At 42.8% G+C, this 24,583-nt stretch overlaps 1 protein-coding gene and 1 long non-coding RNA gene across 6 annotated transcripts in view; both read left to right on the plus strand.

Annotated features, from left to right (window-relative positions):
• PECAM1 (platelet and endothelial cell adhesion molecule 1) overlaps positions 1-9,772 on the plus strand; it is a 63,012-nt gene extending 53,240 nt beyond the window's left edge. For all 5 annotated transcript variants that reach the window (XM_083427466.1, XM_083427463.1, XM_083427462.1 and 2 more), the window contains 2 exons: positions 2,168-2,190; positions 7,277-9,772. In XM_083427466.1, coding sequence (XP_083283592.1) covers positions 2,168-2,190; positions 7,277-7,306 — 53 coding nt within the window. In that variant the 3' untranslated portion in view covers positions 7,307-9,772. The remainder of the gene's footprint in view (positions 1-2,167; positions 2,191-7,276) is intronic.
• A 579-nt stretch (positions 9,773-10,351) lies between these two features.
• LOC310671793 lies at positions 10,352-19,874 on the plus strand. Its single transcript, XR_014508199.1, has 3 exons — positions 10,352-10,579; positions 16,412-16,532; positions 18,341-19,874. It is a non-coding gene; the product is annotated as an uncharacterized lncRNA (long non-coding RNA).
• Positions 19,875-24,583: the final 4,709 nt, after the last annotated feature.

Below are 24,583 nucleotides of genomic sequence, written 5' to 3' on the forward strand. Positions count from 1 at the left end.
TCAGATTTGTTTATTTCAAATGGCTCTTTGATCTAACTGTTGGTGAAAGGAGCTGTTCTGAACTACATCTACTTCAACAATCCCGAATGTTGCGCCTACTTTATCATGACCTGTCAGTATGAATTAAGGAGTTGAGTCAACTACTCCATCTCCCCCCCCCCCCGCACATCTCCCCCCTTCACATTGCAAGACCAACCTTGTATTTTGGTGGGCAGAGCATAGACTGGGAACTGGAATCAGTGCCAACTCCTTACTGTTTGGAAGCTACTTCAGCACAATAGAGTGGGAGAGTATTTAATTAGCACTGAAACTGTGTGCAAGGGCAAGGCTGCCATACGTCCGAGATTACTGGGATTTCAAAGGCGGAATTCCCAAAATGTGGCATTTGTCTAAAGAAAGCTCAACAACTTTGGGGGTGTCCTGGTTTTTACTTTTTGAAATATGGCAACCCTATAGGTTGGCTGAGAGTTTCGTATTTTATTCTACACACAGAAATAGAAATGAGCATAATATGAAGATAGCTTTTTAGTAAAAACTTACGTTAGCTTTGTATCATTTTTCCCCATTTACAATTACAGTGGTACCTCAGGTTAAGAACTTAATTCGTTCTGGAGGCCCGTTCTAACCTGAAGCTGTTCTTAACCTGAGGTAGCACTTTAGCTAATGGGGCCTCCTGCTGCTGCACGATTTCTGTTCTCACCCTGAAGCAAAGTTCTTAACCCAAGGTACTATATCTGGGGTAGCGGAATCTGTAACCTGAAGCGTCTGTAACCCGAGGTACCACTGTATAATTTTTGAAAGGAGTTTACCGACTTCCTCTTCTTGCTTAACATAATTAGTTTTCTGCTTTATTGTAAAAACAGTTTACATGGAACGGAATACACTTTCAAATTATTCATGAATAGGTAAGATGAACACAAAACAGGGAATCAGGATAAATGAACAAAGATATCACACTGTAACACCTTCCCTCAACGAACCTTGGGAGCTGTAGTTTGATGAGAACAGCCTGGCGTCATCAGCAAACCTCGCTGCTTCACTGCTTACCCCTAACTCTAGGTCATTTATAAGCAAATACAAAACGGCAGGTCCTAATACTGATCTTTGTCAGGATTCCACTTCCTCCATTCCTCTATTGGGAGACCTGTCATTTCATTCCTACTTTCTGCTTCCTCTTCTTTAACCATCTACGGATCCATAAAAGGACCCGCCCTCATATCCTGTGACAGCTAAGCTTACTTAGGAATCTGATGCAGAATTTTATTGCAGATTTTTTGAGATTCTAAGTACTGTACACAGTGTTGACTGGATCACCTCTCTATGCTTGTTGACAATCTCAAAAGAACTAAAAAAGTTTAGTGAATATGGATGTATCCTTGCAGAAATCTTGCTCTTCTATAATGCTTTCCACCCAGGAACAGGTGTGGGAGGTGTCTGGTGTTAATTCTTTGTTCTAAAGATACATTTTCTGTAATAAAAACAACAACAAAATACGTTTAAAAATATAATGCTTTCCCCCAGTTTTCCTAGAAATAGACATTACACTATCTGGCCTGTGATTTTCCACTTTCCCTTTGGATCCCTTTTAAAAAACTGGTGTCATATTGGCCACTTTCCAGTCCTTGGGTGTGGATGTACTATGGGACAAATTACATATTTTTGTTACAGGATCAGACATTTGAACACACTATGGTTACCAACAAAGGAATGCCACGGAATTGGCAAAGCAATTAAAATGTTAGTTTTTGCTTCGACTTCAAAATTAAAATCAACCACTTTGATAGTAAAAGCTTTTTAAAAAGGGAGATTCCAACTAAACAACAGGAATAACTTGCTGGCAGTAAGAGCTGTTTGGCAGTGAAACAGACTTCCATGAGAGGTGGTAGACTTTCCTTCCTTGGAGGTTTGTAAGCAGATGTTGGAAGGCCACCTGTCATGTATGATCTAGCTGAGATTCCTGCATTGAAGCGGGTTGGACTAGATGACCCTGGAGGTCCCTTCCAACTCTATAATTCTATGATTCCATGATATGTTTATTGCAAATGTATCTGTGAAAGCTAGAAAGCATTCAGATAAAAATGGATTCTAGACCTCTTGTTTGTACCTTGATTTGCACTGTTTTGTTAACTCTCTTACCAGTTCCTAAACTAGATTTTTTAATTTTCAGATGCTGGAGGAAACAGACATTCAGTAAGTATGCATTTTATTTCAGCCATAAGAACTTGGGAGATAAGAATTTGATTGTCAAAGCAGAAGCCTAGATTTCTGTTTTAATAAACGCTTTCTGTATTTTGTTCATTCTTGCAATATATACTTACAGTGTATATACTGAGCTGGTAAACTTAATATGAATAATAAGCAACTAGAGAGAGATTCTGTAAATTATAGTTTTTTTAATGTTTGAAATAATTTATTGCTTTTTTATTTGTTCCCTTTTTATTTTGTATCTGCACCTTTCCCCAGTGTAGCCCAGAGTATATATTAAAACAGATACAACTAAAAACACACACGTATATATATGTAACCCACCCATTAGCTTCATCCATTAACCTTGAGTGTCTTTGGAGAAGCAGGTAGAGGAGGTAGGATGAAAAGAAATAAATGCAAATTGCCGGTATGGTGGGTCTGATCTGGTTTGGAATCACACTGCAGGGGGATAAAATCTTCCCTATCCTCCACATTAGTGTCCTGATACAGATTCTTCCTCAAAAACACACATACAACTCAATTCTGGCAATTGTGTAAAGAAACAAACCCTACACTTAAGGGCACAGATATGTATAGCTAGCATATTGATTAGCTTGGTCCCGAACCATTATTATTATTATTATTTATTAAGTTTGTTCACATGCCTTCAACAAGACTGAATCAGGAAGTTCTTGCTGCTCCCTGAGAACAGCAACTTATAGATCTGGAATGGGGTTATTGGGTTGTTGTTTTTATTTTGATTATATATTTTGTGGTTTTATATTTTGATTTTGTTCTGTGAACCACCCTGAGACCTCCAGGTATAGGGAGGCATATAAATTCAATAAATAGTAATAATAATAACTAGAAGAGAAAATGCCTCTGGCACATCATAACAGCTTGCATACACAACGTATATAAGATATGCTTATTTATATGATATGCTTTTTTTACAACAAAGACAGCCTTCTTTTCTAACAACACAGAACACAGATGAACCAGTTGCCGTGTGGGTAGTCAGAAACAGATTGCATATCTATTTTAAAGACTTGTTTAGTGATCTCTTACAGTGGTACTTGTGCTTTCCTTAGGTTGGAAACATGGCAATCACAACATCAGAAGCAAAATGATTGAGGGGGATCTTTTTACTTCCCCCTATCTCACCTGGTGCATGATCACTGTTTATAGAAACAAGCCAGGGGGAAATTGAGCACATAGTGCTACCCAGACCAGGACCTCCTCATTGTGTGCCTCTGCATGTGGAATACTGCTTTTGGCTTGTGTTATGTACTGAGCTGAATAGGATCCAAAGGCAGCAGTCTGTTTGGTGCTAGAACAATAGGATTCAGAACGCAGCAGTCTGATTGGTCCTAGAACAATAGGATTCAGAATGCAGCAGTCTGATTGGTCCACAGGAGCCACCCAATCCAGCTCCAGGTGGAAGTGAATCCGCAACCTTTTGGCCTACAGGTGAATCCTGGAATTAGCCAATCACGTGGGGCCCATAGTGTAAATAATGTATATAAAGCAGACATTCTGGGGGAACTTCCATTCCTCCTCACCACTATGAGCTGAATAAAGAGCATGAAATCCACACTCGACTCTGAGTTTATTTCAGCTTGCCTTTATGAATGCTCAAAGAGTGATATTTAGCAGTGGGATGCTCTGAGCATCTGTTTGAGTAGCAAACCAACAGCAGTAAGCTTTGGGTGTGGTCAGAAGACCGCACTGGATTCACAAGGAAGTCTCCAAACAAAGCCTCACAGATGTAAGAAGTCACGTCCTTTGCCTGGTTGCACTTTCATACGTGACCATAAGCACACGTGAGTCATAGCACATTCAGGATATTCAAATGACCCATAATGATGTGACTAGGTCCTGACTCTGAATCACAATAGTATCACAGTTGCATCACTGACAGAAAATGTGTGCATGCACACACACACACACACACACACAACCCCATTCTTGTTAATATGTGTTCTTGTTAAGAGGCATCCGAGTCCTCGTGAGATTAGGAAGAAACTCTTTGTATTCTTTATATCCGACTGGGACAGGACTGAAGGTCACAGAGTCTGTTAGAATATACAGACCTATTTTAACAGAGGAACAGTAGTTACCTCATCCCTGTTCATTTCAGATTAGCATTTAATATCTCCGTTGCCTTAGACTTGCATTGTTCATTGTTAAAGTGCTTCCAGGCGGGTATTTGTGGGGTGGGATCAGTGCTCCTCATGCGTGCAAGTTTTTTGCAGGGTCCATGCAATGTTGTTATATGTATTTTCTTCCATTTAATTCTCTTTCAACTGAAGCACTCTAGCTTTAAAGCAGCATATTTTTGGTCAACGTCAATAGGTGGAAGAATAAACAAGAGTGACTGATGGTTACTATCTAAATGGCTTTGTAGGAGAAGATATTTAATAGTTTGCCCCGATCACTCTTTCTTTAAAATAAGAATTTGTCCAAGGCATTGACCTCTAAAAATTTTACAACAGAAGCAACAAAAACTCACCAAAACAATTCTTCCTTTGTACTGGCTTCATATAACCTCTTAGGCATATTCAAAGATTCTGTTTTAATTATAAGACCTTAAACAGATCAGATGATAGATAGATAGATAGATAGATAGATAGATAGATAGATAGATAGATGATAGAGAGTGTATGTAAGGACAACATCCTATATATCTATTGTCATCATCACCATAAGAATGTGGTGCCATTTTAGCCCAAAAGAGCTGAACTTGTTTGGTAAGATTATTTGGGAATGAGAGGAGCACAGATTTTCCCAAAATGGCAAAAGTGTCAACCAAATTTTGGAAGGCCAGTTGAATCTAGCTAGATTTACATCTGTGTCACCACACTTTGGGTTGGGCTGAAAAATGCTTTTGGTTTCAATGGGAAAGTTAAACAGACCCTTAAGCTCTCTCATGTTGAAGACAATATACATTTAAAGCACACGACTCCCCCCAAAGAATATTAAGAGACTATAGCTTTTTAAAGGGATGCTGGGAATTGTAGCTCTGTGAGGATGAAATTACAGTTCCTAGGATTCTTTGGAAGAAGTCATGTGCTTGAAATGTATGTTAAAAGGCTGTGGTCATAAAAACCACCAACATAGTTTATAGTGCACCAGTCAGAGCTGGGTTTTTCTTTGTCTGTTTTTTGCGCTTTTCAAATTGTATCAAACCGCTTTGAATTTAAATTGGATCAGTTCTTTCTTATGTTTTAATTGATTATAACAGAAGCTGTAAGAACCACTGCTTTGAACTTTTAAAACTGAAGGAATTACTTTAATATATGCCCCTGCATCCCATAGTAATCTTATTGTTTGTCCTCGTGAATCTTCTTCTAATTGTTCTAATTCAGAATTGTAGATGTCATACATTGCATGTCATGCATGGGACTTGTTTGCAGATGCTTCTACAGTGCTCCTTGCCCCTTAATGAATTCTGTCTCAAGCTAGTTTTGAAAGTATCATGGGCAAATTTTGAATTACTCAGAAAGGAACTGGGTGGGGGTTTCCTTCCTGGAATCAGAGCTGGCAATCTTTCTGTGTTATTTAATAGCTGCCACCAGTTTCTGAAAACATATGAAAAGGAAATATCTTAACAATGAGCAACCACTTCTTCAAATACTAATTTGGTATTGTGCTTGATTTGCTTCAGCATTGCAGCTTGACTTTATCAACATTTTCCCCTCCATTACTTTGTCTCGTTGGTTTGCTTTATTTGGTCTAAATACAGCCAGAACATACTTTCAGTGTTAAATTACTATAGATTTAAAGGGTGCCATATTGGAAGATGATATCTACTATCTACCTCTTTGAACAGCTGTCCATTTGGGACACCTTCTGCTGCCACTATGGTCAAATGAACCCAAGCCACTTTGGGAAAATTCTGAATTGCAGCAAAGATGCTTTTCAATAACTCAGCTACTCTAAGAAGGGGGTGTGAGTGTTTTCATCAGTACCTAAGAAGAAACTACTTATTTTGGAACAACAAGTTATTGTGCTGAAGGCATCCATTTTAAATTCCAGGGAAAACATTACACTGTTGTTGTGGAGACACAAAGAGAGGCATAGTTAAAAACCACATAAATACATTATTATAGGTACACCTGGGTATGTCTTTTGTGTGGAAATGAGAAGTCCATTTCGCTCAGATAACCTTACTTTCAAGTACATCTGTATTTACGCGTCCATTGGTACTTGTTGGCTGGGCAGAAAAGCTACCCCACATGCCTTGAGGGGAGTTGGTGCTGACCAATTCATGTTGCCCACCATTGCAGATGTGCAGGAATTATGCAGTAGGGAAGGAAGAACAGATGCTTGAAAAAAACCTCTTCTTTGTCAAAGGTCTTTAGAACATATTCCAGGCTCTAATTCAGGGGTGAGGGGCCTGCAATCCTCCACAAGTTGTTAGATTCCAACTCCCTTCAGCCCCAGCCAATAATCATCATCACCATTTTTAATTTGTATACCGCCTTTCTATACTCAAGGCAGTTTACAAGCTGAAGAAACCAAAAATGTACATCTTATAACAATCTAATGCAATACAAAAATGTGATAATAAAACCTAACTTTAAAATAGGCAGCCTACATCAAAATAGTAACATTCAACAATCAATTAGAATAGTATAAAATAACATATAAAAGTTAAACAGAAATCCGCTCAACAGTTACAATGATATCCATACTATAATCAATAAAACAACGGCAAGCCACAGTACATAAAACAATACAATACACATTGAGAAGCAGAGGGTGGGGCTAGGCAGGTGGAAGGAGGCCTTGCCTGATGGAGTCTCTCCCCTCACAGTTCTTCTTCCAGGAACAGCTCCCTTATGAGGACTCCTAGGGCCGGAGGGTGGGGCAAGGCAGGTGGAAGGAGGCCTTGCCTGATGGAGTCTCTCCCCTCCGCAACGTGCATAATGCCAATGTTCATTGCATAACTTTTCAAAATTGATTTTGCATGTTTTTAATTTTTAGCAATCTATTTATTGGGTCCAGAGGAGTGTCCTATTTTGATGTGATATTTGATCAACCTGTTGGATTTGTGCTTACTGTGTTTTCTTCCCATTGTTTGCAGCGAATAGAAAGTTCTCCTGATGAGACTTAGAAAAGCAGGCAACAGACACCTGTGGAAACAAGGAGGAGGACGATCTGCTAGTTCCCAACATTCTGCAGCATTTAGGTGCTCTCAGAAGTCACATTTCGCTTGAGCTGTTGGTAACCCCCGTGGGGCGAACCTAGCATCATCTATACAGTGTTACTGCTGTTCTGCCACTGCTACTGCTTCGCATAGGGCTCACCCGCACTTCCACTTGCCCTGCTGCTTCCTCCAGGGAAACCTGCTTTTTTTACAAACCTCAGTAGGGCTTTCCACAGATTGACATTTGCTTCAGTTTAGTGGTAAAGAGTGGTTTTTTCTGGGGAAAGCGGCAGGGCAAACGGAAAACCACTTGGGCCTGTGCTTTGCAGCCATCGGACAAGCATGAGGATGTGGGTGAGCCCAGAGTGATGTACCCTCTCCCAACGTTTGAGCTGTATTTTTTTTAAATGCCATTCTAATCAACAGATGTGTGTGTACATATGGAGACTGTTTGTCCACTTCCCTTGTTTTCAGTCCTCCAAACCCTTATGGAGAGATGATATGCCTGCCAAAATGTGAAGCTACATCTGGTCACTTCCCTATGATCCCCAGTGTTGGTGTAAGCCACTCTGGCAATTGATTTGTGGGCATAAATGTGCTGGTAGCAAAACATCAGAGTGGGGTTTTTTTCCCCCCAGAAGGAGGGGTGTCTTACAAACATGACACAGGAAAAATGTCCAGTGTGTTTAGTAGCATCGACATTTCATGTCCTGCTTGCATCATCCATGGAATGCCTTGGTGCTCTGTGGCTAGGGTGGGTGGGTAGAAAATGATTATTAAACACCCATTGTCTGCCCCCAGCATTCACTTTCTGAAGGTGTACAATAAATAAGTCCTTAAAGGATTTGCCTTTTATATATATATAGAAGTGCTACTATTATAGCTGTCTGACAAAGCAGGTTTTTGCTTTTGAGATTCAACCTCATCTGCAGATCTGGGCATGTCACAGTAGAACCAAATAACTATATTTTAAGTTGAATATCTGTGCAAAGTTTCTGACTTTCCTAAAGGAGTAATGCCAGTGCAACTGTGAGCTCCAGTTGTTCTTTGTCAAACAACTTCTTGCATCGAGGGTTCTTTCATATGCTGCTTAACAGTTCACTGCATAAATTACTGTTCTTCCCATGAGTCAGATGACACAAAGCAGAGATCACTGATACATTATAGGACTGTGAAGACGTCATATTACTGTGACGTCATATTACGGGGCAGAGCAGGAGCACACTTGCTGTTTCTACCCTCTGTGACATTCAGCACACTGTCTAAAAGAGTCTCCACATATACAAACTGCACTTGCATATTCCTGCTTGCACAAAGGGTACATACAGACAGTTTGTACATGCTTAGCTTTTTCAGAAGTTACATTGAACGTATGTTGGAAGCGGGGGCATGATCTCATTTCCACCTCGCTAGCACATTACATCTACCCAAAAGGGGTTACATCTGCATAGTCCACTCTTTAGATCCTTGGTTGGGATTTGAAACAGACCTTGATTTTACATTTGCAGTGTTTTGCCATTCCATCCTCTCTTGAATATATCTCTGGAAATCTGGAAATCAGAAATGATTCCTGGGTATGGGAGGGGAAGCCAGGATTCAATAATTCCAGTTCAAAATGTTCCTCTCCTTTATTTGTGATAAATTTTAAAAGACACTAAGATGATGAAAATGTTGTACTTATATGTGGCACATTTTTTATAATAGGGATTTCATTTAAAACAGGTAGCGTGGATTGGCTCAGGACAACAGTAAGGATTTCATTTTAAAGTGATTGCTATGATACAAAAAGCTGCAATGCTTATAGCCCAGTAAGTAGTCTCACTTTTTATTGGACTTACTCCCAAGGCAGTAATCCTAAAGCAGCCTTTATGCTGGTGCAAGCTTCCATTGATTTTAGCAAAGCTTCTTCTGTCTGTCTACGGTGATATTTGTGCTGCTCATAAAAGCAGGACGTAGACTCCAGCAGAAAGTGATGTGTAAATGCTCAAGCACATATAACACCAGTCAATAATTTATTAATGTATTTAGCCACAAAAACCATGAAGCTACATATAACAAAGAAGTGAAGAACACTAATACCAATGAAACACGGCTTAAGTCATGTTCCTTGTGTTAAATGATCTATAGGCAGATGTTGGGACTAATCTTGTTACCTCTGTGGATTGGTATCCATTTTTCAAGCAAGGTTTATTACGAACCACAAAAAAAGAGTGAGCCACGCAGGTTCTTGCCGATGCGATATATTTTAATTAATCTCCCTTCAGTTGCTGCATTGCACTTTTGAAGACTCGCCTTTTTAAAAGTTTAGCAGTGGCAGGCTCTTTGCAACACTTGGCAAATGCGTTTAGGAGAACCTTGGCCGTGCTTCCCCATTCAAATGTTATTACACTGAATTTGATGAGGTATTTAATTAAAGAATTGACTCAAATGTAATTTGTGGCGGAATCTTTTCTTATTACATTTGTCACACGTGTGTGAGAATATACAAGTGTGGACGTTAGATAGGCATCAGACTGAGAGCTGCGTTGAAAGCTTCAGTGATGCCGTTAGCTAATTTTAGACTCTGAACTTCATGGTTTTGGAAACAGTCTGTGTGACTTTTCTTGGATGCAGCCTCTCTGTAGCCAGGCGTGACATTCTGGCAATAATTCTGTGTCTGGCAGCCCGTGTGTGTTATCAGAAATGTTTGGCCCAACCCATCCAGCTGAGTCAAGTTGTGATGGGAAAAAGCTACGGCTTATGCCATTCCCACGATTGTCCTAGTGCTCTTACTTGTGTATGTGTACCACTGAGTGAGAGCTAAAGTCCTTTTAGGGGACTTTTCCCTGTGCAAAGGGCCAAGAAGCCCATCCCTTCTGCTAGCTGAAGGCACTTCAAAGTGGTGATAAAAACATCTCTGGAAGAGGGCAACAAGGTAAGCACACGAGGTGTACACACTGAAAATGAAAACACATTATAGGGTACAGCTGTCCAAGGTTTGGGAGGGGTGGAGGTTTTAAGAATAGCTAACACCTTATGCCAGAAGGACTTTTGGTTCTCTTTGCAGTAGCTTATTACTTTGTCTAACCATGTCTTTGCATCCACCCACCTACCCTTGCCTGCTTTGCAGGGCATGGGGAGAAGATCAGCAATCTGCTTCTCTATGATGATGACCAGCTGTCAGTTGTGCTGTCAGGGTAGGACTTTGGGGCAAGACCCAATTCAGCAGAATGCAGCAGGGTTGGCTTCCTCCGTGTTGAAGTAAGTGAAATAACACATTTTAAATAGCCCTCTCCACTCCAGTAAGACCATCAAGCTCCAAGTGTAGCACTGTGGAAATTGGCCTGTGTAGAATAGGACACATTCCTGTACAAATGCTCCATACAACAGTTCCTCTGAACCCTAACAGAGCCACCTTTAGCATCTTAGGACTCAGCTATACAGCTGCAAATATAACGTTTTAAGTGCATTATACAAATGTGACACTAGATGGTGCCAGTGAGTCAATGGCAAATTCCACATATATTTTAAAACATTTAAAAAATATACAGTGGTACCTCGCGTTAAGTACTTAATTCGTTCCGGAGGTCTGTTCTTAACCTGAAACTGTTCTTAACCTGAAGCACCACTTTAGCTAATGGGGCCTCCTGCTGCTGCCGCGCCGCCGGAGCACAATTTCTGTTCTCATCCTGAAGCAAAGTTCTTAACCCAAGGTACTATTTCTGGGTTAATGGAGTCTGTAACCTGAAGCGTATGTTCAGTTTCCGTTCCCTTTTACAGATAGATAAGGAAAAAGGTGGTGGAATAAGTGTTTTCTTTTTTTAAAAAAAAAAATTCTGATCTGAGTTGGAGCTGTCGGTACTCCTCTTCGTGTGTTGCAGAATGAAGATGCACTTTAAGGCTGTGTACTTTAAGGCTGTGTTCCAGGAAGTCTTCTCTTCTCATGAGGTGGCCAAAGTATTGGACCATAAAGAAGGCTGATCGCTGAAGAATTGATGCTTTTGAATTATGGTGCTGGAGGAGACTCTTGAGAGTCTCATGGACTGCAAGAAGATCAAACCTATCCATTTTTAAGGAAATCAGCCCTGAGTGCTCACTGGAAGGACAGATCCTGAAGCTGAGGCTCCAATACTTTGGCCACCTCATGGGAAGAGAAGACTCCCTGGAAAAGACCCTGGAAACTGTAGTTTCTCCTCACAGAACTAGAATTCCCAGCACCCTTAAACTACGGTCCCCAGGATTCTTGGGGGCAAAAAAAGTGCTTTAAATGTATGGTGTGAAACAACCCTTGCCAGCCTCCCTCATGAATCTGCAGGTCTCTGAAGAGAGTCAATTGATTAAGCCAACTTAAGTCTGCGGCACAGCTAAGATCAAGCAAAATGAATGCATTTTCATACCTACATTTGTAGGTACAAGTATACCTACAGAAGTAGTTTGCGAAGTCCAGCGCTGTAGAAGGGGGCTGGAGTATTCAAGAGGTCAATGTCCTTTTATTCAGACAAAAGGTTTTGGAAGCCAAGAATGTCCATCTGGCAGCTAAGCGTAAGACTTTGGAAAGATCTTTGTGTCGACTCAGTTCAAATCTGGGCTTGGTTTCAACAAGATGCAAACAATGAGCCATTAAAACTCTGGATGTTTAGTTCTCTGTGTATCTGCTGTCTCGCCAAGGCTGGATCAACAGCCATAAAACAAAATGTGGTTGACCTTTGACGAGACCATTAGCAAGGCTTCACCACTGAAATTAATTGGGTTCATTTGAACAATGTTTGAGGGGACAGTAGTTCTCAAGAAAAGCAATCTCATAAGGTAGGAATACTCCCTTGAGTGTAATGTACTGTTTCTGTTTGCCTGGTAATACCCTGAAGTGAGATGAAATTGGGCAACCCTTATCATTGAAGACTGTTGCCTTTTACGAAAATACGAGCTAAGGGAATCTTTCCAGATTGAAGGCAACTTGTTTTAGAGCCCCCTTTTGGAAGGGGTATAGACTCTTTCCCATGAACATTCAGTAGGAAAGGGTTTTCCAGAGAGAGAAAACTAACAGGGGCTGACTAATTTACTTCCTGTTGTCTGCATGTAACATTGCAGAGATAGTAAAATTGCAGAAAGGGCAGAGAAAACATTAAGTGTCACATTTATTTGCATGTTGGATAGAATTGCATTTCATGTTTTATTGTAACTGTTGGACTAAGTTATTGAACAGACGGGTGCCTGGCCTCCCTGTCAGCTACCTATCCTCAGTAAGAGCGCTGATGCTGGTTCATCTTGAACCAAAGTGACTCCGGAGAGAAGGGCTCACAGATCTGGTCAGGGAGAGGGGAAGCTTTCTGTTTGTGAAGGGGAGAATGCTTCAGTTAATTGCTAAACCTTGCCGGCTGAATCACCACAGACTAAATCACTAATGCTGAAGTGAAATCCACCTAGGAGGGGAAGCAAGAGATGCCCCAGATCTATCTTAGAAATTCCTATTGGCTTGAAGTTGCAGAGCCACAGAAGCCTCTGCTGGCTCATTCTGGAGTTCCCTCTTGCAATGCTCACCAGTTGCTGTTGCAAGCCTATCTACTGCTGTCTGCTGATTGGAGTTCCATGCTGCGATGTCTCAAATTTTGCATCTAGAAAGAGGTGAGTGGGCAAGTTCTGAGTTCCAGACTATCCCCCACTCTAGGGCTGCCGTTTGTCCGTACATATACTGAATACCGCATCTACGTCGGCAATGCCGTTTCCCCATAAAAATAGCTCTAAAACGGCTTTTTTTTTTTTTTGCCCAAAAAGCTTAACAACTTTGGGTAAAACTAAAAAAAACTCAGCAACTTTTCTGTCCGGATCTGTTTGAAATAGGGCAATCCTACCCCACCCCCATTCATGGGAGGAGGAGGGTTGTTTTTTATTTTTATTTTATTATTATTATTATTATTATTATTATTATTATTATTTTATTATATTATGCATTCTGTGTTCTCAGTTTGTGTTTTTATGTTGTGAACCAGGTGAAAGGTGGTATTCAAATTTAACAAGAATCCCCGCAATGGGAGGAGCTCCCGCTGCTCGGTCCTTTCTCCTGCCAACCTAGCAATTCGAAAGTACGTCAATGTGCAAGTAGATAAATAGGTACCGCTCCGGCGGGACGGTAAATGGCGTTTCTGTGTGCTGCTCTGGTTCACCAGAAGCGGTTTAGTCATGCTGGCCACATGACCTGGAAGCTGGACGCCGGCTCCCTCAGCCAATAAAGCGAGATGAGTGCCGCAACCCCAGAGTCGGCCAGGACTGGACCTAATGGTCAGGGGTCCCTTTACCTTTAATGATAGAATAACCTTTAAGTCTCAGGTTATTCCAGGGCTGGTGGGATACACATGGCCACTTTGCACCTCACAGGACATGCAGGCAAGCATAGGGTTACCAGACGTCCCCGGTTCCTGGGACAGTCCCCAGATTTGCAAATCTGTCCCCGGGAAATGTGGCAGCGGCAGCCTCAGCAGCCCGGAGCCAGCCTGGTAGCGCAGTTGGCTCTGGCTGGCTTCAGGAGCTCCTTGCTGCCGTGGCACCCGCCATTTTTCCTCGTTGGAAGTCCCCATATGATGTGTCTTGTGCGCAACACATCATATAGGGACTTCCGGCGAGGAAAAATGGTGTGTGCCACAGCAGTGAGCAGTGAGCAGCTCCTGAAGCCAGCCAGAGCCAACTGCGCTACCAGGCTGGCTCTGGGCTGCTGACTGCCACTGCCGCCGCCACTGCCGAAGGGGAACCGGGGACGTCCGGCGGTACAGATCTGCTGCCTTCCCCCTTTGTTTTGACTGATCGGGCGAGGCTCAGGAGTTGCGGGCGGCCGTTGCCCAGTTTTTTTTAAAACTGCGCATTTATGTTTCACAGGGTGCGAAAGAAGGGCTTTGCACCTTTATACAATATGCATGTGTGCTTGGGCCCAGGGTCTTTTGCCTCACCATCCCCACTACTGACTCCTTGTTGCTACTCAGCTTCAAAAAAAAAAAAGTGTCCCCGGATTCATTGAAAAATATCTGGTATCCATAGGCAAGCAGCCTTCCATTCTTCTCTGGTAGCTTCTCTGCTTTTGTGGCAAGGGAAAGAGCCCATTTGTAAAAGCTTGTATTTGTGGGGGATGCAGAGAGAAATTTCTGAGGAGATGGGAAAGGCTACAGTCCATGACTGCAATTCTAATCTCACTTGCCCAGGAGTAAGTCCCATTGAATTCAGCAGGGCTTACAGAGCTCCTTCAGAGGGGACATAGTTAGCACTGCACTACAAGTTTCCTTTATTCACCAGTGCACATTTATAGGGTAGGCAGTAGGGGTGAAGGGAGGAGGATTCCAGCTAAGAAAGGGAGCAGGAAACAGTAACGCTTCTTGGTGTAATTGCCTTGAGACACGATATTTGTGTGGCACTGCAATGGAAAATCACACCAGGTGTGATGCATCATTGATGAATGATGCACCGATGCATCATTGATGAAACTTGCTAATGAGAAGATTTGGAAAGCTCGCATGAAAATGTTTGTGTCTGAATTCACCCTAAAAGTGTGATCCTGTGCATGTCTACTCAGATGAAAAGACCATTGAGTTCAAGGAGACTCCTTGGTAAGTGGGGATAGGGCTGCAGCCTGAGAAACTGGTCCAAAGTCAGTGCAGAAAACCTGGCTGACTTCCGTGAAATCACAGGTCAGGAACTTACTGAGCTCTTTGGGACACATTAAGCCATGTTCCAAGTTTTCCTGGTATATCTTGGCACAGCTGGCTTGCTTCAAGTCTTTCCACTTGAAAAAGAATCAGCGATAGCCTATCACAACAGAAGTTCAGAGAGCACTTCTCTTTCCTCAGTTGCCAGTGGGCTTTCCCTCGATTATAACTCAGTGGAGACTCTCATAGTATTGCAGTTTCATTCCTCATCTTGGTATTAAGTTTGCATATTGAACATTCTACCCCCTTTAAAAAACCCATAGCTATCAATCACCAAAAAAACAACAACACAGGACGATCAGATACCATAGAACAGAGGACCCTTGCACCTTCAATAACGATGTAGAAGATGGGATGTTTTTCCATCCCTGCAGCAACATGACATGGCAAACTATATCTGCCAAGGGTGCATCTTCAATGCAATTATTAAAGGCACTGTACTGTGGTGCAGGGGTATCCAACATGATGCTCCAGGCAGCATGAACAACTGTGAAGGATGATGGGAGTTGTAGTCCAACAATATCTGGAGGGCATTGCGTTGGCTTCCCCTGCTCTGGTGAATACAGTCCCCCCCCCACACAAAAAACACCTTCAGCAGCCTGCCTTGGGCTCTGCAAATGGGCACAGCTTCTTGAAATCCTGACTCGGCACAAAACGATGTGGCCGGGGGGGGGGGGGTCGTATATTTGTTCTCATTTCAGACAGCCAATCATCTGTAAGGATTACACAGATGGGCACAAACACGCCCACCTATCTGTTGGATTACTTGATCTGACCCTAATTTCTTATGCACCATCATTACTCTACTTGGAACAAGAGGAACCTATTCATTTGACTTACCAGCACCTGATTTCCAGTTGCCAAAGAGATAAAAGATGTGCCTGGCAGTGTGCTTTCGGGCTCTGGGACCACTGATTCCTGGTGTGCTATTTCTTGATGCGCTGCAGGTCCCGGAAGGAAGAGCCGCAGGTACTGCAGCAAGAAAGTACCAGAATGACAAACTCTTTATCACTTGCGATAGCTCACATTTCCGCATCAACAAATTTCCTCTTTGTTTGCTGATTTCATTTTCTCTTGGAGCAAGCACTCTTCTGTGCTACCTCTCTGCTGTCTGTTTTATGCTGCTGCTGCTGCAGCAGAAGAAAATAAACAGAAGGAAATTCAACTTTGCTTCTTTGCTGGAATCTTGAATTCCTGAGGCATGAAATATGTTGTTGTGATATTAATAATCTGGTTCATTTAACACAGCATTTCTTGGCACAAAAGTGGAGACAAGAGATGGCATTGTTAGGCATCACTTCTTGCGGGCGGCGCCTTGATGCATAGTGTCCTCAAGCAAGAGGAGACAGGTGGCTGGTTACTTAGCAACCCACCAATTTTTTTCTCTGTTTTTCCCCCTCTTCAGCCTTCCCAGAGTGGGCCCCATGCTTGAGTAGTTTGCTATGATTCTGCAACAACTATGACAGTGAGACACTTCCTGTTTTTATTGGCTGCCTGGAATTGTAGGGTGTCTGCCTCAACTGCAGGTAGGAAAAACAAACACCTCTACTCATAATTGGAAGGTGATGATCTCCCCTTCCTTCTCATGTTTTGCCACATTGCAAATGGCTATTCTTCACCTGGCAGTTCTTGTTTTGGCGTATACTATATTTCAGAGGAAGCTAGAAGAACAAGCATTGTTCTTGGATTATCCCAATTAGCAACTTGTGGACAGACCTGCAGGTCTCTTGGTTGTGGCAGGTGTGCAGATGCGACTCAGTCTCCCAATGCACAACCCTTTTGCTGACCATTCCGTTTTTGCAGGGGATTGGAGACCAGGTTTGCTTTCTCCATTTTTAGTTTAGGAACATGGAAAGAAAGATGCTCTGTATTGAGCCAAAGCATTGGTCCATCCTACCAACCTAGCAGTTCGAAAGCACGTCAAAGTGCAAGTAGATCAATAGGTACCGCTCCAGCGGGAAGGTAAACGGCGTTTCCGTGTGCTGCTCTGGTTCGCCAGAAGCAGCTTAGTCATGCTGGCCACATGACCCGGAAGCTGTACACCAGCTCCCTCAGCCAATAAAGCGAGATGAGCACTGTAACCCCAGAGTCGTCCGCGACTGGACCTAATGGTCAGGGGTCCCTTTACCTTTATTGGTCTATCCAGCTCAGGACTATCTACACTGTCTAGAAATGGCTCTCCTGGGTTTTTGATTGGCGTCTCTCACAGCCCCAACTGGATATGTTAGGAATTGAACCTGGGAACTTCTGCTGAGCTACCACCCTTTCCCGACCACTCTGTTTTTAAGGTTTCTACAGGAATGATGGCTAACAGCTGACCCATGCACCACAACAAACTTGATATGCACCATGGCAAAAATAAAAAAGGAATAACCCAACAAACTTTACATGCACTATGCAAAAAATAAAAGAGTAATAAATCTTTTGCTAGAGTAGCCCAAAGTTCTCTAGAGATAATAATAATAATTTGTTTGTTTGTTTGTACCCTGCCCATCTGGCTGGGCTTTCCCAGCCACTCTGGGCAGCTTCCAACAAAGACCAAAAATACACTAAAATGTCACACATTAAAAACTTCCCTGAACAGGGCTGCCTTCAGATGTCTTTTGAATGTCAGGTAGTTGTTTATCTCTTTGACATCTGATGGGAGGGCGTTCCACAGGGCAGGCGCCGCTACCGAGAAGGCCCTCTGCCTGGTTCCCTGTAACTTGGCTTCTCGTAGCGAGGGAACCACCAGAAGGCCCTTGGTGCTGGACCTCAGTGTCTGGGCAGAACGATGGGGGTGGAGACGCTCCTTCAGATATACTGGGCCGAGGCCGTTTAGGGCTTTAAAGGTCAACACCAACACTTTGAATTGTGCTCGGAAATGTACTGAAGAAAAGAATATTAACCTTCAGTCATTACATTAGAATTACCTCCTCTGGAAATTACCTCCTCTGGCCAAATTTCCGCAGTCTGCTTGTTCGTCCTCTGGTCTGAAAGGAGATATCATCATTTAGTTAGGAGGTGGGAAGCTCCTAACATTTGAGTGCTATGCCACTTCTGACCCCTGGTGGCAAAAATGTTTTCATGGGCCATTTGTTAAACATTTCAGCACCGAACTGAAAGCTCTAATTTATCCACCCCTCGCTGAGTATGGATGACAGTCTTTGACTATAATTGCGAGACCTAATCATCCCCGTCATGTCATGTTCTTTGAAACACTTCTATATTTGGTTTCAAAGAGGTAGCTATCAGAAAAACACTAATGTCTGATCTAGCAACTTCTGGTTGGATGGTCAAGAAAAATGAAAGGGACGCAGACCTCGCTCTTTAATTATTTCTTGCTTGTCTTTAGATGTTGAACCGAGATTGGCAGTACTTGTTCCTATAAAAGAAAGACAAGAACAGTGTTGAGACATTCAATAACTTCTCTGGATTGCATGAGTAACATATTATTAAGGTAGCCTATCCTGCTTACTTTTTATTTTTCGCCTCATAATTATTTGCTGATTTTGTTGTATATGAGAAACATGAACATGAGCTATCATCCGTGTTGCTATGCATTCCTTTCTCCTGAAGCAATGAGAAATTTCTGGGTTTAGGTTTGTAAAGAGGTGTGCCAATCTGAACTTCTTCTATGGTTTATTTCTGTAGATTGTGGCATGAGTAAATGTTGACAAACATAAGGTAAAGGACCTCAGTCAAAGGCAACTATGGGGTTGCGGTGCTCATCTCGCTTTCAGGCCAAGGGAGCCGGCGTTTGTCCGCAGACAGCTTTCCAGGTCATGTGGCCAGCATGACTAAACCGCTTCTGGCACAAAGGAACACTGAGACGAGTGCCAGAGTGCATGGAAATGCCATTTACCTTCCCGACACTGTAGTACCTATTTATCTACTTGTGCTGGTATGCTTTCGAACTGCTAGGTTGGCAGAAGCTGGGACAAAGTAATGGAAGCTCATCCCACCACGCGGATTTGAACCACCGACCTTCTGATCGGCAAGCCCAAGAGGCTCTGTGGTTTAGACCACAGCACCACCCATTATGATTGTACGAATCTTTATCTTGAACATGTTCTAGAAGGCTACCTGGGCTCCTAATACTTTATGTAAATGATCACCACAGTAATCTAGTGTTACCAGCAAAATTTAATTAACGTCTCATGTAAAGATAATGCGTTCCTCATACATAATATTGCAATGAACCTAGGCCCCAAGACAACCAATTGTTATGTCGCACTCGGGGGAACATTCAGTTACAACCGAGCAGAGTAAACAAAGTGGGAAATGGGAACTTATAGGGAAAAAACAATGAAACAAAGCTATACAGTGGTACCTCAGGTTACATACGCTTCAAGTTATATATGCTTCAGGTTACAGACTCCGCTATCCCAGAAATAGTACCTCGGGTTAAGAACTTTGCTTCAGGATGAGAACAGAAATTGTGCAGCGGCGGCAGCAGGAGGCCCCATTAGCTAAAGTGGTGCTTCAGGTTAAGAACAGTTTCAGGTTAAGAACGGACCTACAGAACGAATTAAGTACTTAACCCGAGGTACCACTGTATAGGTGTTACAGCAAATCACTTATCCCAAAGACTCCCTCCCCTTTCTATAACCTAACATTGGTTCAAAGTGGTATTTAAACCCTGGATTTCCAATGGTTGGTTAATTCTCACAACTTCCAACACAGACCTTTTTTTCACTCTATGCTCTCAAGGACCAGCCTGGCACTATGGGCTTCTTCACATTTCCACTTCTCCTGTACCTAGAAAGCACAAGTCCGAGCAGTTTTCTGCTTGTCGCATGTTTTCCTTGCAGTTTCCCCTGAGAAACAAACTCTTTACCACTGACTCGGAACAAACTGTGTCGTGACCTCATCAACAACGTGCCTCCCTCTTCCCCCAAGTATCAGTTATGGGAGGGCAAGGCCTGGAGATGATGTCTTTGAGAAACACAACGTGATGTTTTACCTTCCTTTCTATTCGTGATATCTGATTATGGGCTTGTGTGCACTGGGTTTACTAACAGGATGCTTGAGTCCTGGGGGAAAGCAGAAGTCTGGATGAGCCCTTAAACTTTACGTGCTAAGCCAATTAATGGGAATCAGGGCTATACTGTAGACCCTGTCAACAGCCTCAAACCAGAGAAATATACTTGAACTTGAGTCCCATTAATTTAAAATGAAACAGAATGGTCTATACTTAGCCAGCCAGCCCTAGTATTTTTTTTTTTTTTTTGTAGATTTGCTTTGTTTAAATCCAATTTTCATGTGGTGCTAGAGCTTGGGGCACTTTCAGATGAAAATATGTTGCTGTAAATCAGAAGTGATTCCTTTGAAATAGAACCCTAAGCACAGTGGTGTAGCGTGGGTTGTCAGCACCCGGGGCAAGGCAAGTAATTTGCGCCCCCTAACCCGTGGATTTGCACCCCCTAACCCGTGGATTTGCACCCCCTTACCCTAACCCCCAGATGTTGCGCCCGGTGTGGCCGGCCCCCCTTGCACCCCCCACACTACGCCACTGCCTAAGCAGGCTATGTATATACCAGCTCCTGAATAGGTTTTCACCTCTCCCTGATTTGCGGAAATGAAACCAGAAGCAAAAGCAACAATCCCAGACTGCCACAAATCCTGATTTGTGTAATTGGTGAACAAATATACGTTATAAAGCTAATGATGGGTTTTTTGGTTTTTGTTTTTTTTTAAAGATCTCATTTGCCTGACAGCATTAATAAATGGATGCAATGTAGGATACTCACTATTCAAATTTGTTTAAAGTAAGAACTTTTAGATGTCTCTGGATTGTGCCTCTACTCTTCCATACTACTCTCCAAAGAAACAATACTCCAACAGGCTATTGTTGGTACAATAAATAGGCAGTGATTGCATCCATTGAGAGTTGGTGCCTATGCAAAACTGACATTCTCTTATCTGTTAATTAGTCTGCATAATCCTAGAGTGATGCAATGCTTGCAGTGTAAGCATGAATAATAGTTTAATCTCTCTCGCACAGAGCATTTACTGGCAATTTTGCATACCAAGTGATTGGGGGTTTTTCAGCACTCCCTGTATTGTCTACATACTCATTCCCCTTTGGGATAAAGATCCACAGCTCCACTTTCATAATTGAAATCAACGACATGATGCAAGAGAGAGGGCAATGCTATGAAACACGAAAGCATAAAGCGTTACTTAAAGGTAAAGTTAAAGGTACCCCTGCCCGTACGGGCCAGTCTTGCCAGACTCTAGGGTTGTGCACTCATCTCACTCTAGAGGCCGGGAGCCAGCGCTGTCTGCAGACACTTCCGGGTCACGTGGCCAGCGTGACAAGCTGCATCTGGCGAGCCAGCGCAGCACACGGAAAGCCGTTTACCTTCCCGCTGGTAAGCGGTCCCTATTTATCTACTTGCACCCGGAGGTGCATTCGAACTGCTAGGTTGGCAGGCGCTGGGACCGAACGACGGGAGCGCACCCCACCGCGGGGATTCGAACCGCCGACCATGCGATCGGCAAGTCCTAGGCGCTGAGGTTTTACCCACAGCGCCACCCGCGTCCCAAAGCGTTACTTATATACCATTAATGCCAACTGTTCTCATGGTGAGCAAGAAAGGAAACCTTATTTTCAGCCTTTAACCTCCCTCACCCCCACCTGCAGTTGTCAGGGACCGCAGCACTTAGGCCAGGAACCTTGCATAGCTTCCAACATTTCTGTGATGAAAATAGGGACGTCAATAATAATAATAATAATAATAATAATAATAATAACCAACCCATCTGACTGGATTGCCCCAGCCACTCTGGGAGTCTTTCAACATATAGAAAAACATCATAAAACATTAAACATTTAAAAACTTCCCTATTCACAGCTGCCTTCAGATGGCTCAGGAGTCGCATAACTCCATAGCCTCTAACATTTCTCCAATGAAAATAGGACATCACCTCATGAGAAGAGAAGACTCTCTGGAAAAGACCCTGATGTTGGGAAAGATTGAGGGCACAAGGAGAAGGGGACGACAGAGGACCAGATGGTTGGACAGTGTTCTCAAAGCTACCAGCATGAGTTTGACCAAACTGCGGGAGGCAGTGGAAGACAGGAGTGCCTGGTCCATGGGGTCACGAAGAGTAGAACACGACTAAACGATTAAACAACAAAGGAAAAGTGGGACATTCGAGGATCAAATCAGAAACTGGGACAGATTCTGTAAATCCGAGACTGTTTCTGGAAAATAGGGACACTTGGAGGGTTTGACCTTGTTGTCAGAGGCTGGGACTTAGCCAACTAGGCTGTGGACTCAGGTCTCAGATGTAGAAGGAAATAATGGCCTCTGCAACTGGCAACTCTGTGAAGCATGTGTATGGGCCAGGGCTGATATAAATACTAGAAGCGAGCAGACCTTTTGCTTTCCCCCTGGTCAACAGAGCCAGAACCTCCTCCTTGGTGGTGCTCATCAGATTCTAACTAACCAGTAATGTCAGACAGCTTGAGACCCCTGGAGACCCTCCTAGCCTCGTTTCAGGTATTGTCCTGACACTAGCTTCCCTTTGAATGATATTGGTTATCAGAAGGCTCTCAGTCATGTCTCTGGGAACTTTAGGGACTGCTGTCTGGCTCACAACCTGCTAAGCTGGTTGTGTGCCGGCTGGTTCTGTGAAAACAGAGCCTCTCTGTCTCTGTCTCTTTCTTTCTCTCTTTCCAGGATATGTACATGGTTGTGAGAGCTGCTGCTGGAATCTTGACATCCCAGATGGTTGTTCAGTTTGCGTCCATGATTAGACCAGGCTTGCTTGGGAGATCATGTCTTTTGGAGCTCAGTTGGTTAGAGTGTGGTGCTGATAACACCAAGGTTCGATCGCAGGTACGATGCCTGTATAATAATAATAATAATAATAATAATAATAATAATAATAATACTTTTATTAGTTATACCCCACCCATCTGGCTGGCTCCCAACAGAATATTAAAACATCAAACATTAAAAAGATCCCTAAACAGGGCTGCCTTCAGATGTCTTCTAAAAGTCAGATAGTTGTTTATTTCCTTGACATCTGATGGGAGGGCATTCCACAGGGCAGGGGCCACTACCAAGAAGGCCCTCTGCCTGGTTCCCTGTAACCTCACTTCTCGTATTGAGGGAACTGCCAGAAGGCCCTCTGAGCTGGACCTCAGTGTCCGGTTTGAACAATGGGGGTGGAGGACCTCCTTCAGGTATACTGGGCTGAGGCCATTTAGGGCTTTAAAGGTCAGCTCCAACACTTCAAATTGTGCTTGGAAATGTACTGGGAGCCAATGTAGGTCTTTCAGGACCTGTGTTATATGGTCTTGGCGGCCACTCCCAGTCGCCAGTCTAGCTGCCGCATGGGACAGCTGCATATTCCTGCCTTGAAGGGACTACAGTGGTACCTCTGGTTAAGAACTTAATTCGTTCTGGAGGTCCATTCTTAACCTGAAACTGTTCTTAACCTGAGGCACCACTTTAGGTAATGGGGCCTCCCGCTGCCGCCGCACTGCCGGAGCACGATTTCTGTTCTCATCCTGAAGCAAAGTTCTTAACCTGAGGTACTATTTCTGGGTTAGCGGAGTCTGTAACCTGAAGCGTCTGTAACCCGAGGTACCACTCTATGATTCTATTATTAAGACCTTAGAAAGAATGCAAGGCTCCCTCTCACTCACAAAATATGTTATTTGGTGCAATCAATAGTTTCAGAAGACAATAGCTCTTTCCTCATGTGGAAGCGATAATGCCCATGCAAAAAAAATGTGTGGAGCAGGATTGTCTTACTGTTCCAACTCCACGTTCATTATTCATCAATGAAGAGAGGCTATTCCTTTACCGGCTATATTCTGGAACCCTGCAGAATGCAGGGAACGGGAGGCATCATACCACTCTAGCCATTCATTTGGTTCCCAGATGTTTCAAAAGGGCTTAGATGCATCATTGGATGCCACCTTTCCATCGTAAACCAGGCTCAAGGTGGCTCATATCAAAAGGTTTACACAAGTCCCCAACAGTTGCGAGACTTAGCAAAGTTTAAATTGTCATAAACAACAAGTAAATGAAAACTGCTCATATGAATGTACATACCATGGAATCAAAACAATTCACTGATCATTCATAATAAAGTCTAACAATAAAAATACAAGAATGTAATCCAGATGACAGCAAAAATAACACTGCTGCAAAACTAAATCTTGGCCTAAACTACATCACAGAATGTGATGAGCTTTCTTAAATTCTTAACTGGTCTCCAATGGGACACATCAGAGTTAGAAATTAGAAACTGAAAAATAGGAAAGATTTTTCTGCTAAAACTGTCTTTCCAGGTTGATGCTTACTCCCACTTTCATGTTATGGTCTAATTTATATAATCGTACACAGCTGTCTGTTGGGTTTAGCAAAGGAGACTTGATTAACTGTCCCCTGCAAAGGGAAGGGTATAATTTATTCTTCTTAATTATATGTTTCCTGTATTATGGTATTTTTTCAACTCTGCATCATTAACACATAATTTTGGTCTTTATGCAATTGCTGCCTTTTTATACTGTACAGTACACAGCCCACACGTTCCCGTCTGATGCTTATTATGTATGACATTCTAATCGGCA

The sequence above is a fragment of the Podarcis tiliguerta genome, assembly GCF_965153285.1.
Source record: "Podarcis tiliguerta genome assembly, chromosome: 2".
NCBI classification, from domain to species: domain Eukaryota; kingdom Metazoa; phylum Chordata; class Lepidosauria; order Squamata; family Lacertidae; genus Podarcis; species Podarcis tiliguerta.